The 16745-nt window shown below is 40.9% G+C and overlaps 1 protein-coding gene across 2 annotated transcripts; it reads left to right on the top strand.

Moving 5' to 3' along the window:
* Positions 1-878: 878 nt before the first annotated feature.
* LOC147700604 (trypsin-like) lies at positions 879-15983 on the top strand. 2 transcript variants are annotated; one of them, XR_015297392.1, is made up of 6 exons: positions 879-945; positions 4662-4821; positions 7277-7530; positions 10944-11080; positions 13802-15105; positions 15667-15983. XR_015297392.1 is itself a non-coding variant. In XM_086929706.1 (5 exons), the coding sequence occupies exons 1-5, from the start codon at positions 906-908 to the stop codon at positions 13949-13951; spliced, it is 741 nt and encodes a 246-aa protein (XP_086785832.1). In that variant the 5' UTR covers positions 879-905; the 3' UTR covers positions 13952-15983. The 2 variants fall into 2 exon arrangements, 1 of the variants encoding a protein (XP_086785832.1); XM_086929706.1 differs by having other exon boundaries at positions 13802-15983.
* Positions 15984-16745: the final 762 nt, after the last annotated feature.

Below are 16745 nucleotides of genomic sequence, written 5' to 3'. Positions count from 1 at the left end.
AGTAGTAAAGTTAGGTTTCCGAACTGTACTAATACTATACTGAGACAAAATCCTAACTTTACGACTTTCAGTATTCACAAAACACATTTAGTTGTAGTAAAGTTATGAATAATGGGGCCATTCACAGAACTAACTTAAGACAAAATCCTAAACTTACTACTTTTGGTATTCAGAGAAGTTAGGATTTTGTCTTAAGTTTATCTTAAGACAAACTTAAGACAAAATCCTAACTTTTGTGAATACCAAAAGTAGTAAGTTTAGGATTTTGTCTTAAGTTAGTTCTGTGAATCAGGCTCCCTAACTTTACTAATACTAAAAAACTTCTGTGAATACCAAAACTAGTAAGTTTTGGATTTTAACTCAGATTAGTTCTGTGAATCGGCCCCATAGTGATTAACTTTGTGAATATCATTTTGTGCTACATTTGTAGTGTACTTACACTACAACAAATCAAGCCACAAAATACATTTAGTCAATAGACCCCATAGTATATCATTCACTTACTAACACTGGGAAATTCTAGCTAGAATGTCAACCTTTTACTGAGACCTTATACAAAAAACTCCTAAAGAAACAACCCATTCAAGAGTTTTGTGATGGGATATATGACCATGAGTGAATATTTTCCACAACCATAATTGACTTTTGATTGTGCTGAAACGTTGTTTTCAGCATCGCTGATACTTTATTTTGTCAAAGCTGCAAATGACGACCAACTCTATGACCCATGTGCAGGGGCGACCTTTGACCTGAACTGATGTTAGCTTCCACGAAAACATCTTAATTTAGCCAGCATGCTGGGAAGCCTGCAGCTGGTGCAGACCTTGGCAGATCCTGATATGATTGTTGGGTTTCTATAAGTACTTGGTCTGCTTCCAACCTCCACACAACAGCTCTGTGGAAACATGCGCTCTCTACTGCTCTTCGCGCTTCTGGGAGCTGCCGGTGAGTTAAGATATTGGACTGGACAAAGAATGTTTTATTGTGAATTCTGGGGCCTTCACATCTTCAGGCTTAAGTTTCTTCACACTTCCTAGAGAATTACCATTTTTATATGCTCTGGGTTTACATTATTTTACAACATAACAGCTTCATGTGATTATTAATCTGGCATAAGAGCTTTGCTAATGCACTTTAATGCTCAGAATTATTTACTGTGAGTATGAAGGGCCCAGATGTAAGTGGACTGTCCCTACTATTGCCCACATTTTGAAAAGCAAGAAACTACAAAGGTGTGTTTAATGAATCTTAGTCCTTTTTGCAAACTGCAGAAACTGTTTTGTACCTTCGAGATTTAGGCACTGGAATAATTTTAGACCTTGTTTTGAGTCAGATACATATCTATGTAAGGAATACTGTGGTGGTAGATGACTGGTTTAAGATAGCTTTTTTGGTCGCATCTTTGTATATTGTAGGACAGTTGTCAGCGCCTTGTGTTTCGCCCCTTTAAGCGGGTGAGCCTGGGGCTTCCTCAGGGACTGAGGTTCATTTAAAGAGACATCACCCAAGCTGTGGCTACAGACCGCAGTAGGAGTTTCTGAGGCAGGCGGACCGCAGGCTCTCCTCGGCTGCCCACACTGAGGGGTCCTGTATGTATCCTGCATCCATTGCAACTATCTCATGGTGAACGTCCAGTGGAAAACCATTCTCACTGGATATGAGTTCAGCTGGCCAGGCTGCCCTAGAGACAGCCTCCTTCAGTCCTTCCTCTCTTTCCATTGCAATGCAGCATGCACCAGGGTAAGTCTTGCGTTTTGTAGAGTGGGGTGAGAATCTGCCTTATACATGACTCTCTACCAGTTCGCCCCAAGCTGGTTGCCCCCTTGAGGGTCCGCGCCAGTGTGTTTCTGAAAGGCACGGTATTTGCAGTTCACTCAAACCTGCTGAAATGAGCAGCCTGAAGGTAGGACTCCATTTCACATTTATTGCAACCAATTAGGATCACAGGCAAGACAAATCTCAAACCTTTAACTCTTGATGGAAATATTAGGAAGTGTTTATACCATGAAACACATCTTAACCTCATTAATTGTGAGGCATTCATTAATTCAATATTAGACTTTCAGATGAGTTCAGTCATATTGAGCATCAAACAAAGGATGAATCCACATCTTGGGCCATGTCACAAAGGTGAGCCCTGAATATCCTAAAGTAAGACAGGTCTTTGCCACAGGTGTGTGGTGACTGGTGTCTTCAATAGTTGTAGAGCTGTAGCAGCGCTGGTTGACCACCTTAAGCAGTGGTAAGTGATTGTTTATCACAGGAAATGTAAAGTCATGTGTACCTTTGACTGAAAATGTGGTACCATTTATTTGCGTCTCTAAAGTAAACAACAGAGCATAAGACAATAACAAACACAAAGCAACATAGTAAACCATTTAAAACATAACAGAGCACAGCATAACAACACAAACAAAACAGAATTCAACACAAGAACCCAGTCCAACAAACAACATCAATATAGCAGCCCAAAAGCAAAGCGGCAAGAAACAACAACACACCCCTGTCAGAACTAAATGCAACAAAACAAATAAGCACATACATTTCGGTCATACTTCACCAACTCAACAAACATGTTTTTTATAATATGGTAGTAAAAGGTGTATACTTCTAACAATGGCTTATTTACTGCCAAGGACATATACTTGAGCCACTGAAGACCGCTTTGTGATCCGGCCCTTTATCTTTGAAGCACATTGTACACAAAGCAGTGATGTTGTCTTAACATATGACAAACCTTAGGCCTGGAAGGCGATTGTGGAATACATTTGTGGCTCTAGTCAGCCAACCATGCTCAGCATAGCATTCCCTTTAAATTTTATTTTAAATGTAATGTTCAACAAGAGGTGCACCCTCTCTGTGTGTAGATAATACATTTGCATCTGTATAGTAAATGGAGCTTTACCAGCCACCAAACCACGGTTGCTTGCTATTATACCAATATATCTAGAATAACAATGACTATATATAACAGGATGATTATGATGTACTCCATTGCTTAATACTTCCATAGGTAACCTAATAACCTCAACATAGTCTGACAAACTTTTGGGAGTGCTGCACAAAACGGTTTTGTGCAAAAATTCATATTTCCTGTATACAATCAAAACATAAGATGGCGCCTAAAACTCCACTCTGCCATTTTCTGTGATTTGAACAGAATTGTAAAAGGAAAGGAGGCACTTGCATGGCCGGCACACACCTCAGTACAGAGCTGCACTGCCCTGTGAGACACAGGGCTCCTTCACCCCTTGGAGAACCCCCACTGCCAGCTGGTTCCTCTCCCCAGCTCCCAAGAAATGTCAGTACTAATAATACACGGAATAAAGGACCCCCAACCATTCTTTATAAGGATATTGCAAGTCACCAAGGAGTTCTGTGACAATACAGAGGCATCTGGATTTGGAACAAAGGGCACATTAAAGGAAGGACTTGAATGAGGACCGGAATGAGTGCTAATAACTGAGGCATTTACAAGTCCAGGGTTATCACTCTTCAACATTTGGAGTATTAGTAATTCTAAGAGGACTTAATTCGTGGCACACAGTGGTGCTGGAACACTTTTTAGACTTACAAAGCTGTTATCAATATTACATGACTAAACGCATAGGAATTCTAAAAAAAACACAGAAAGCACAAGTGTTGTCATGCCAATTCAGCAAGAGACTGGTAAACGTGCAGATTGTAGTTAATGTTGTATTTAGGTGTACCCACAATGTCACAAAAATATCAATAATGGATGGTGTGGTAGCACACTGTCATTTACAGAAAGCAAATTTCTCATTGGAATGACAGCAAAGATTTACACAGACATACATTTTGACTAATAAAACTATATAATGCACAAAAGGTAATGTATGTAAATTGCATTTCAATGACTACGTGTCATTTGCTCCTCACCAGTTCAAGTGTCTGGATTTATTTTTATCCTATCAAAATCTTTGTTTACTTCTCATTGCATAATTTTAAAAAAATCTCTTTATTTGTGCTTTCTTAACTGTTCATTTATTTTAAAATATTTGGACAGCTAATTTTGAGGTATTGAAATGCTGCGGTGTGGTAGAAGAAATTGACACCCTAGAGCCTTTCCTTTCACACCAACAAGATTATCACATATTTCACTTTGCTAAATCCTCACACTTTGCAGCAAGAGCAGGACAAGTGAACACCCTTTTCCTTGTTAAAGAAAGAGCAGCAATTTGTCAGAAGACAGGACTGACATTTTATATCAGTGTTTGAATCCACAGCAAATGGATAAAAGATAAAAATACAATGCAAAGTCATCTTTAAGGCTCATTGATCTTCGGAACTCCATCATGTTTTACCACCCCATCCCTTTTACTTCCAGCATGTATAGTGACACATCTTCAGGATAGCCAATAACTATTTATATTTATTTTATTTACATAACTGAAGTTAAACTTGTCCTCATGACACAGCCCTGCTTAATGGAATTCTAGAAACAGAAAAATGACTGAAAAATACTTTTCAACTGGTGGTTTTTAGGATTGAAAAAGTCTTCATTGGCAAAGAGTTTAGCTTTCTAGAGAGAGAGAAAGGACTGTGGTGACTTACTGTGCATATTATGAGACAATAGCTATTCATTCCATTGCATTGTGAGATTTCACATTTTTTATTGTTGTATGTAATCTTGTTTTCAGCTGCTTTCCCCCTAGAAGATGATGACAAAATCGTTGGGGGATACACCTGTGAGCCACACTCTGTCCCCTACCAGGTGTCTCTGAATTCCGGCTACCACTTCTGTGGCGGATCCGTCATTAGCCCCGAATGGGTGGTTTCGGCTGCGCACTGCTATGAATCGTAAGTAGACATCACAGTTTTATAACTTCCTTTAATGGGTCCCATTTAACAAATTGAGCTGTGCCCCTAGGTGACCAAAAAGACTACAAACACAACGCCAGATTCTGATTTGCAGAATTGGAATCCGTGGACCTATAAACGAGGACCTACAAAGTATCACTCTGGACATTTTGCAAAAATTTTAGAGTTTCCAATCCGAAATTTAGGGTTAAAAGGAAGATTGTGGGTTTTGCCAGACTAGGAAGAGAGAATGCTATAGAGCCACCAATGCATAGAATCGTGTGTATCCTCATAGCATCTGAAGGATTGATAATGGAAAACCCCAAACAATTTTTTATTCAAAAATATCCATTGATACCCCTTATACTTGTGTTACCGAAAAATCGCTTAAGGAAAAGAAAGGGTCTGATAGAAGGTGTGTCAGATGGAATAAAGTCAGACAGGGTGGTGGAGAACGTTCACCACCCTGCCTTTACTCTGCCCATCAAATGGAGAGATGCCCGCTGGTCCTATGACATCTCTATACTTAGGCAGGAACTGGTGTGACTGTGGTTCCTGTCCAGATGGTACTGTCAAACATGACAGCTGGCCTGTAAACTTTTCCAAGGTTTTACATTTTTCTAACTAAACCTCCTAAGTAGGTGTTTGTTTTTGAAAAATGCAAAACTAATGTCCCCAACATAATGGAAGATCATTCCTAATGGTGTGGCGGTCATTTTTTCATTTTTGCTGTCACTCTGATTCACAGCAAAAAAAGTAATCTGATTGTCACTCTAAATTGAATGGACGTTTGGATGAATTACCTTGTACTCAGTTGGAATGAAGGATGATTACATAGGTAACGGACCCAAACTAGGTGACAAAGACCGAGTAGACTCTAGCTTCAAAGTGCTGTTGGTCCTCCCAGTCCTAAGTTGGCGGGTGGACAGAGAGTTTGGCAGACGCAGCATTCTCTGCCAAACTATAAATCAGAGCCTAAGCAACTTACATGTCTGGTCTGGCACCGGCTTTCAGTACCAAGGGGTGTGGCTTTTGAAGACCAAAAGACTGTGGCGACTGCCTTGGTCAGACCCAAGAAGGAAGTGGCCTGTGTATGAAAGATAATAATGTAAAAGGTTCAAAGTGCCACCCGGACAACCCTCTGCTCTTTTGGCATCTTCTATATAGCCCCTAGCCAATAAAGATCTCAGAAAAGGAGAATATGCACTCTAAAATGTTTCAAGTTGCTCTGTGCTTCTGTACCTCCTGAGGCAGCAGATTAAGGAACAGGATAATTGGGAGGAAGAGAAGTCCTGCGAGGACTTGGACAATGCTGAAAAGTCCTCCGAGGAAGAGAAAGGATGAGCCGAGGAGCTCAACATCCACCCACCTGCAACAAACAACCTCCACAATAGTGCTCACCCTGACACATCGAAAGCAGGCTCCGAAATACTGCGGCATAGTCATTTTTCTTCAAATACTGGAACGCATCAGTTAACCAAGAGGCTACCCAGGGTTATTTAAAATGAATAAAATCTAGGACTCTAAAAACAATCCTTTTGCTTGCTTTGGCAGCAGGAAAAATAGTATAACTCCATAAAGTTATGTTCAATTTTGTAGGAAGAGGTCATCAAAAGAGGTGAACCCTTTTGGGATATGTAGGTAAAATTGCAAGATTTCTTTGAATGTCTTTAATGATGTTATGGGGATTCTGCCATCATCCATGGAAGTTCACTAAAGGTAGGTTTATATCTATACTACTAAAATTGCAAAGTTGAATTTGCACTAAATTGCTAGTTTATATTTAATGGCTAAGCCTTGATTGTTATATATAGCCCTCTTACCTTAAGTCAGAGTATGCCCAGTGCTTTGTGTAGAGCTTCCACAGGCCAGTCCCAGTTGCATGAGTGCATAATTACTCTATTCCCATTGATCCATCTCTGATCCATAGAATATGTATTGACTTGATAGAGATATCTTCAGCTGGAGCTGCACATTAATCTAGATGGAATGCAATTGAGCAGGAATACTTTACTGTTCAGTTTCACCTCCATGTATGTTCAAGGCAAACAAATAGAGGCTGATGTGCTTTTACAGTGGATCCACAGTGTTGTAGAAGTCCTTAGAAGTACTTTTGTGCTAGCAAAATGCTATTATGGGTTTCAGTGCTCTGATGCGGAAATACCACATGAATAATGTAGTATTACTGCATTATGGTAAATCTGGTGAAGGGATAATCAAACTGGGTGGTAATTGTGTATGCAATGAAAGCCCTAACCTGGTCAGATAGTGCACAGCTTAGACTGCAAGGTCAGACAAGGAGAATTATAGGAAGTGAGAACTTGGCAGAAGTGGACACATTGTTCTCAATGCAGATACAGCAGTACTTTAAAAGCAATCAATGTATCAATGTCAATGTTTAATGAGAAATGTCATCTGAGTTACAGAAAACTATCCTCTTCCTCTTCCACCGCAGGCGTATCCAGGTCAGACTTGGTGAACACAACATCAAAGTTATTGAAGGGAATGAATTGTTTATCAACTCTGTCAAAGTGATCAGGCACCCAAAGTACAACTCCAGGCTCCTGGATAACGACATCATGCTGATCAAGCTGTCTTCACCCGCAACCTTCAGTTCACGCATCCAGGCGGTCGCCCTGCCCACCAGCTGCGCACCGGCGGGGACCGACTGTCTGATCTCAGGATGGGGCAACACCCTCAGCAGTGGCAGTGAGTAAAAGTGTAGCTGACAAAACACATTTGTCAACATCTCTCACATTTTGGAAACCCTTATCCTATTTGTTTTCACATTTTAATTGCTTTGTCATTTTATATGATTATATTCAATGAGCCAGGCATTTTGGCAATGGGACACTTTATAAAAACCAACAGGAAAATAAGTGACAGGTGCATAGCAAGAGAGGATCACTACCCGGGCGACTAATCATTGATAATGCAAGGTCGAAAAAATGTTGCACGTCTTATATGGCAATAGGTAGAGGTTAATTTTTGTAGATGTTTGTCTACAATGTAACTATTGTTTTGGGACATGGCTCAAACTTCAAAGTAGTCTCCCTACTGGTGCTACACGGAATATTTTCGTTTTGATGGACCAATCATTAAGGAACATATTTAGGGGCATATTCTCAAGCCCCCATTGCCACCACAACATCACTTTCAGTGACGTTGTGGTGGCGATAGGGAAGGGACACCTTCCTGTACATAAACAAACCTACCGGCTTGCAGTCACCCTTGCACTCTGGTGTAAGGGTGCCTGCATTGGCGCTAAGCTGTGAAACTTAGCGCCATCGCAGGTGGAAAGGCGAGGCTGCACCCTATCTTTGAGAATAGGGTGCCGCCTCACATTTCCGAAGTGGCGGAGAGAGGCATTATGCCAAGAAGGCTAACGCCTCTCTCCGCCACTTCCTTGAGAATATGGGCCTTAGTCTTTTAAACCTAGCTCTTTTAGGACATTGCATTTCCCATGTATCTTCCTTGGCACACAAGATGCTTGATTGTACAGCGATTTTGTTATTGTGTAGGGGAAACAGATATGACCCATTTCTTACTACTGTTAAGATTTGAAAATATTTTCTAGGTATAGTTTATTAAACCAGTTGGATGGCGTATGCTGGAAACTATTGTGCATTGCACATTTTAATAAAGATCTTCATTAGTATTGATGCTTTTGTCTGGAGGAAATATGGTAAGGTATGTGTCAATGCATCTTTAATTCAAAAGCTTAAGAAACAATTTGAAAATGATACTGTTGAAAAGACCTCATTCACTTTTGGTGATAAAGGGAAACATTTCAACAATCTAAATTTTCCTAAATGCCTCCTTAGTTCCCCACCTCAATAAAATATGTCAGAACTGCATTTTTCCATTAGTTGGTAGGCTAATCAGGACTCTGGCATGTTGAATATAGCCACAGGGAGTTGTTCAGAAGGTTCTTGAGACTGAAGCACATGGGAAAGGCAATGTGTTGTTGAATCAAGAAATATGACCATTTATAAAGCTCTTAAATAAAGTTCCTCAGCTATGTTGATGAGATGCCAACAAGCACAAGTCGGTTTGGGGCACTAGCTTTGCTGCTAGCAAAATGGAAGGTAGCAATGACATGGATTAAGGGACCAATCCTGATGGCAAAGCGGTGGCTTGGATTCTGGGTGTATTGTGATGATATAACAGATGTTTGTACTTCCCTCCATCTGTCAATATCATACCAAATGAGTGTGTCCCAAGGACATTTGGTGCACACTCAGATATTATCTAGCAGTGAGGGAACAAGACAACCCAAAAAGATATCAAAGGGACCGCCTGATGTAAGATTGGCTAGAGAAAAGCGAATGGTTTGGGGTGAAAACAGATTGATACAGCCTCATGGGGGAAAACGTTGCTGCAGTCATGAGACAGCTCAGAGGTCAAATTGGTGATATAAGGATGTTTGGGGCATTGAAGCGGGAGTACTCTTGTATAACTTAACTGGGAAACCGTTAGACATAATGTAGAAAGTGAAGAGCCTATCTATATAAACCTAGGGACATAAATTAATGTTTTGAGTCACCCTTTTGCCTCGCCAGGGGGTGCAAGGGTGACAAAAGAGATTGACCAAGCCACGTGAGGCCAGCTTACGTGGCCCTGCAAGACTTAGATCTGGAGGAACACAAGGCAGCACAAGTGACTGCCTTGGTGCATAGGTGCTCCCACGTATTCCCCCTGGATTCTGAAGCATTCCGCTATTTTCCAACACTGGCAGACCTGTGAATGCAAATGAATGTGTATCTTTATTTCTCCTTGTTTGTCCTCTTTCTATGTCTGCTGCATTCTACAGCACAAATAGAAGGAAGCAAAAGCCTCGGAGGATTGCTTTTGATCTGGAAGGTGCCCCTTCCACCAGAAAAACAAGCCTGCCTGCAAAGCAGGCACTCTCACACCATGATGCAAGTGTGCCTGTGTTGGCGCTTGGCAGCAGTGTGTACGCCAGCACAAGCAGAGAGCAGGAATGTACCATATAATGTTACATACGCTGAATTCATGCCCTGTATTCATGCCCTGTCCTTTCACACAGTGCAGCTCAGCAAAGTGGTTTGCTACATAGTGTGAAATGTTCCTAAATATGACGTCCGATAGCCATTGGTACAGAGTCTGTAAAGTTGCAAGCCAATAAGATGCCACCTCCATTTTGTCTGTATAAAATGATGCTGCCAGAATGTACTTCCATTTGAAACATACATTACGTTTCTAAAAATTTGTTGACAGGCACATATGTGATGGCAGCAAGTTGGCACTGCGGTTTCGCCAAAACCCCAACTCTAAACTTGGTGTTTGTTTTGTGGCAGGCCAGGTGATGGAAGGGCTGCACTGCCCCAGCTGTTTGGGTACCACCCACCAAAGTCTGACCCAAAAGCTATTTGTGTATGGCAATATTTCTTGACCATTGCTACAACCAAGTCTGGTGGTCTTCAAACCACTGTCAATTACCAGGGATCAGATATTTTTATGGATAATAGTTTTGATTCTCTGCACTTTTCAAAATTGCTCTCATAGTCAAGTTGTTTATTTTCTGACATTGATAAGCTTAGTTTGTTCTTCACTTGTTCTGGCTTCCACCACCGATTCATGTCTTATGTGTGTTATTGTCTATAGCTTCATAGTTACCTCCTCATTATTGTGCATTTCTGTCAATAGATCACGGGCCCTTCATTCATGTCACTTCCTTATATTGTGTAAACCTATATGTCTGGTATTTCTAACTTAGGTTTCTGGTTATGTTCTTCTTTTTGGTTAAACAAGGGTTGTAGTTCCCATTCTAGCTTTCTTGTGCCAATGTCCTAAAAATTAGTTCAGAAACTTGAGGCCACATACTGTTCACTAGCTGTAGCATATGTTGAATATCAAATTTATGGAGCAGATTTACAAGCCCCTTGCGCCACTTGTGCGTCGTTTTTAACATGGGAAAAATGACACAAAAGTGGTGCAAGGGGCTTGTAAATCTGCCCCTATGTATTTAATAATGGGAAGTGGACATGACTTTTGCTTTTGTACTCACATATTCAACAATCCAAATGTAAAACAGAGATTTTAGAATCTTATTGTAGTGTGTGTGTGTTCCCAATTCACATCATAATCTTCTCCTCCAGGTAAATATCCAGACGTCCTTCAGTGTTTGATGGCCCCAATATTGACCGATGAAGAATGCGACAACGCCTACCCTTTCCAGATCACCGAAAACATGATCTGCGCAGGATTCTTGGAAGGCGGCAAGGATTCCTGCCAGGTAATCAATCGCTTTCGTCTTCATGGACTGCGGGAATGTACAGAGTCTTTGCAAAAAAGGAGTTTGAACGCCCAATATGAACGTGGGAAACCTTAAAAAGGTGTGGACATACAATTGAGCAAAGAGCATGGAGAGTATTGATCAATAAATGTACTAGTTAACATTTACCTGAGTCACTGGAGACTAGTTAAACGGCTGAAACTGAGGACTATCCCTCCTTTCTTGACTTTAAAATAATAAACATAAACCAGTCATCTTGGACAGTACTTGTCAACGTCTTTGACTACACAAATGGGTCAAATGCTGAAACTAGAAATGTAAGGAACATGCTAACGAACCCAGGCAGAAAATAATTTATTAACAGGAACCAAAGTGTGTTTTAAAAGAAAGAAATAAAAAAAACTGAAGATCTTCTTTAGGGCAATTGAGCACATTTTCCGAAAAGGAATGCACTGCATTTGAAATTTAATGGGCAGATTTACAAGCCCCTTGCGCCGCTTTTACGCCGCCGTTGCGTTACTTTTGTGACGCAGCGTTAGCGCAAAAGATGAGCAATAGTGCCGGGTATTCTCAACGTGACGCATCTCTCAGATGCGTCACGTTGTAAAGCCCTGCGCCAGAAGGAGGTGTTCCATCGCAGGGGGGGGGGGGCGTTCCGGTGCAGGAACGCCTCCCAAAAGTGGCTGAGTGAAATTTACAAGATTTCACTCAGTCACTTTTGGGCCCATGCTGTGTCAAAACCCTGCGCCTGCTTGAAGCAACACAACTCCAGCAATGCACCACTTTTACGGCACAGATGCGGGACGCATTTGTACCGTTTTTGCCCCATGGTGCACCAAATTGTAAATGCGGCGCATCAAGGGTGGCGGAGCTGCGGCGCACAATTACTGGCGCATCCCTGCCGATATGCAGGGATGCGCCAGTAATTGTAAATCTGCCCCACAGTCTCCAGTAAAGTGCGTCACTTGCTTTAAACTCAGCAATATAAGTATTTTAGGATTCACACATACATATATTACAATGTTCCCATGAAAGAAAACCATGCTATGCTAGGCTTTGGAGTCGTGTGCTGGATGAATGTGGCTGTGTAGGACATTTCAATGAATATTCAGACTAGCACGTGAGACAATCAATTTACAATCGATAAAGCCCTACAAGAACCTGGACAGAAGACATTGCACATTCTGATGGTGCTCGTGATCTTCGCAAAGGACCTGACTTCTAAGTTGTAAGACGTTAAGGAGTATGTGGACCATCACTTTTCTCTCAATGTATTGCATTCTATAACTAACCAATTAAACAGCTGAGAACATCTGGTCAAAGAACCTCACCCATAGAAATGTAAGGAGCTAGTTACTTTTGTGTGTGTGGGTGTGTGTACGTGTGTGCGTTTGTGTCATCACGAAAGGCATTGAGGTTTACATCCACTTTGAGCAATATCACATGTAAGAGTCATAGATAGTCCCTAGTATGACACATGGGCAGTTGCCACAAGCTTCCAAGACTCTCAAAGCAATTGCGCCTTGGGACCCTCCGGGTAAGTAGTGCGCTATATAAATGCCTGTGATTGATTGATTGAAAGCGAGAACTCCCCAGACAGAAGCAGGATAAAAATGGGACAGCAACAGTGCAGACTGGAAGAGTGTGAAGTGGCGGCACTGCATGCGATGGACTGAGGAACAGCAAGCAACCTGTATAGGAGTGCAGGCATGCAGCTATATCCCAGAAGATGAAGCCAGGTTTTACACAGAAAGCTGGCAATAGACCTTTTAGAGATAGCTTTATTTCTTATAATATTGGCCTCAAAATACACATACAATGAGTACAGTAGTTGGGGAAGAGAGTACCCTTGCTGGGCTCCCTGTTGTATTGTATGTTTCTCTCAATTGTTGTCCTAAACTGCCAATTCTGCTGAAGCTCTGGAGAAGGTCCACAGTTGGTTAAGTAGGGAAATTACAGGGAACTAATGAAATGATTGAATTGACCTTACGAAAGGAGAGCACGGAGCCTCGCTAATCCGTGGGCGTCACACTGTGTAGACCAGAAAAGAGTTACTGGCCCACTTCAAGTAAAGAAATTTAATTTTCAATCTCTAAATTGTTTATTTTCAGTGTTTGCATTTCATCCACTTGCTCATTTGGACAAAGGTCCAATGCTGCTGTCACCATTAAAATAGAATGTATCCATTAATAGTTTTTTTTAAGGTCCTCCAACTTTACTTTACTGGACATGTGGTATGTAGACCAAAGCCTGAGGCTAGCTCTGAAGACCATCTATAATCACAACACATAGAATATGTTGTCCCCCTGAGAAACGTATAAATGTCCTCTGGACGACCAAACCCACAGACCCACAGCCCATTGTCCATAACCATACCACCCGACAAGAAACAACATCAAGAACATATAATCACTGGATGACCCCACCCCGGCCTGCTGTACACACCCCCAGAATCGCACACAGGGCACCTCTAAACAGTTGTCAATGTAACAAGTCAACACTAATGGCAAACTGTCCACCAAGCAAATTCCAACAATATTACATTACGTAATTTCAAGCCTTTGCTAAAATACCAGTATGATTTTCAAGAGACAACATTAAAGAAGTGTACAAGCACAAGCTTTTCTTTCCTGCTCTCCCACACAATTGCATGACTGTCAGGTAGACACCCTGAAAGTGTTGGATTATCCCAATCATATGAATGATTTCTTGTTCCCTCAGGGTGACTCCGGTGGCCCGGTGGTCTGCAACGGGGAGCTCCAGGGTGTGGTCTCTTGGGGCAGAGGATGTGCTCAGAAGAAGTACCCTGGAGTCTACACCAAGGTCTGCAACTACGTGTCCTGGATAGAAGACACCATGGCCGCTTACTAAAGTGCGCTTCTTCAGTATTCCTTCAAATGCGCTTAGTGCATACATTGCTGATCATGTAGAAAAATAAATTGAATAAAGTGTTGTGTCACAGAAAATGTACTTACAGTCTTATAGGATCTCTTATTATACACTTCTAATTGAATATCCACTTTCATACACACATTGTGGCTTTTGATCGATTCTAGTGTCAAATGTCTCAGGAAATTATGAGAATAATGACAAATTCCAACATAAAAATAGTTCAGAGGAAACATTCAGATTCACGCCCCCTATGTGGGACCTTTTGAATGATATCTGTATTTATTAAAAAATCAGTGCATAAAACTGAACATTTGAGGAAACTCTCTAGAAAACCCCCCACTAAAACTCAGGTTTTTTTACCAAAATAATTTTCATTTCATGAAAGTTCTCATAGAAACTCCCAAAACTCTCCAAAATGTTACATGTCATTTAGCTTTTTTGCAGAAGTTCTTAAACTATTTGAGAGTTTTTTTTCTTTTTTTTTTTTTCTGGCAGCAGAATATTACAACAGCACATCCGAAGACCTTAATTAAAAAATGGATTGAATTCTACACAGGTGCACATTTACTGTAAGAAGCTGCAATTGTACAAAATGTCCTCCTTAGCGAACAACTGTCTAAGGGGCATGTCATCAAGGCTATGCAATAATTATCGCTCAGCGCTCTAAGCGCAAGGATAATTATCGCCGGCCAACTCTGAATTGGATCACGGAGATAGCGTGCTATCAGCAACGCTTATTTCCAAAGCGATAAGCGCAAGTTGTCAATTGTGCGATTATCGCTAGAAATACAGCAATAATCACACAAGGTTTGGCGAAAGCTTGCTGATAGGGATAGACATACTTAGCCATGATATCCATCTTACATAGGATATCATGGCTAAGTCAGTTTGAAAGCAGGCATAAGGAGAGTAGCAATAACAGAGGTTATCGCTACTTTCCTTGTCGCTCTGCAGGTTAGCGTGCTCATTGGTAATTGGAGAAATGTTGCTTAGCGACATTTCTCCAGTTATGTCAGGGCAGGATCGCCCACTTTGAATCTCAATAGAGATGCAAAATGGGCGTTGGGGGAAAGGGAGATAATGCAAGGATTCACACAATAGCTTGACCTTGCTGATTAGGCGATAAAATTATCGCCGCTTTCCGTCCGAAAACGGACGCTAAAGCGACGATAAATGTATCTCTGGGGCTTGGTGATATGCCCCTAATTCTGTTAAACTTTGTGCTCAAGGGCATCATAGGGAGAGGGCAGTGCAGAATGTAGAACAGTCATTATTCAGAGAAGGGAAACAAAGGCAGTCTGATTCTCCAGCCTTCTCTTTGTGGGAAATCAAAACACGTTTTACAGGACAAACACAAATAAAATGTAGTGTTGTCCTTGTTTGGCCCCTAAATATAAAAAACATAACCTTTGACCAACATATTTTTAGGAATTGATTTTACTTCTTCCAACAAGTTTGACTCACCTGGGTGCTTTTTGCACAGATGGTGGGGGTGGCTCCTGCCTGATAGGAAATACACCTTTCATTGTATAATGTCATCTGTGCAGTTCAAGGGTTTCACAGACGTCGTTGTCCTGTTCAACACTTCAGGTGCAGGGAGTATGAATTGAGGCCAATCATTGGATTTGCATATTAAGGTAAAGGTTGTGTTGATGCTGGAGTGGATGGTAGACAGTGTGGGTGATGATATGGAGGAGAAGGTCCCTCTGATCTTCTTCACAAATAGTTATTTAATTTCTGTTCACTTTTCACTAGAATGTTGAATAGGGGCTGGGATCTGTCTTTGAGGTGTTTGTGGGGTTTTGGCATTTTTCACTCTATAAATTTGCGTCTTGATCCGATTGCTTAGGTTTTAATGAGGTCATTTGTATTTCGACTGATGATGCAAAAACAAAATTTTAATTTGACATAATTTTTTCGTCACATTCTAAAGAACTGGCTAAAATAAAATAATATTATAAAGTGAGCAGTTTATTTTCAAATAAAAAAATAAAAAAATATGTTAAAGCATGGCATGTTTGTTTGCATGTTTTTGATATCCTAATAACCTGAGAGACACCTACATTTAATCCGCCAGTGAATGTTTATGGCCTTCATACATAGCCTGGAAAAGTGTGGGTTAGTCAAAAAGTGCCTCTCAGTGAGATTTCATGAATGACAAAATTCAAAAATGAAAGATCACTTTTGTGTGGATTGGCTCGAAACAGAATCGATATTCCTGCAGAAAATATTATACTAATTACCAGCTAATATTTGTGATGTAAAACCTATTTATCTCAATATAAATACAAATCCACTTACTCGCAAACAGAAACATATTGGGTTTGATAAACATTCATGTTCCAATATTCTTCTTGTTCTGATAAAAAGTGTATGTTTAAATGTGAATATTAACTTCATCAATTATGGCAATTGTCCTAGACGTTAATAGATTTTAGGCTGCACACTCGTCCTTCACTTGGTCTTTTGAATGATTTGCTTGAAATAGACTATAGGATGACACGCACACTCTATCTGGAACTTGAGTTATTTTTTTACAGTACCCTCCCAATGTCACCACATGTAAAACCAGCCGGCAGCTGTGAGTTTGCGTAGACATGAGGCGCGCATCATGCAGGATGTGGTGGTAGAAGCAGGGTAGGTGTATCTAAGAGAGTGCTTTTTGTATGAGACTGTGAGGCCGTGGGGACAGGGGGCACTGTGATACATTTCAATGAGCAGCCTTTACAAAAACCTTGCACTCTTGTGTAGACCTGGCGGTGTTAAAGAAAGG

The sequence above is a fragment of the Lissotriton vulgaris genome, chromosome 7 (assembly GCF_964263255.1).
Source record: "Lissotriton vulgaris chromosome 7, aLisVul1.2, whole genome shotgun sequence".
NCBI classification, from domain to species: Eukaryota; Metazoa; Chordata; class Amphibia; order Caudata; family Salamandridae; genus Lissotriton; species Lissotriton vulgaris.
The sequence above is the reverse complement of the archived record's forward strand: the minus strand, read 5'-3'. Positions and strand labels throughout refer to the sequence as shown.

Bases quoted from the DNA above. Each gene is read 5' to 3' on its own strand.
- LOC147700604 (XM_086929706.1), top strand. From the start codon at position 906: ATGCGCTCTCTACTGCTCTTCGCGCTTCTGGGAGCTGCCG. The intron at 7,531-10,943 runs GTGAGTAAAAGT...CTTCTCCTCCAG, and splicing joins CAACACCCTCAGCAGTGGCA to GTAAATATCCAGACGTCCTT. The intron at 11,081-13,801 runs GTAATCAATCGC...TTGTTCCCTCAG, and splicing joins GCGGCAAGGATTCCTGCCAG to GGTGACTCCGGTGGCCCGGT.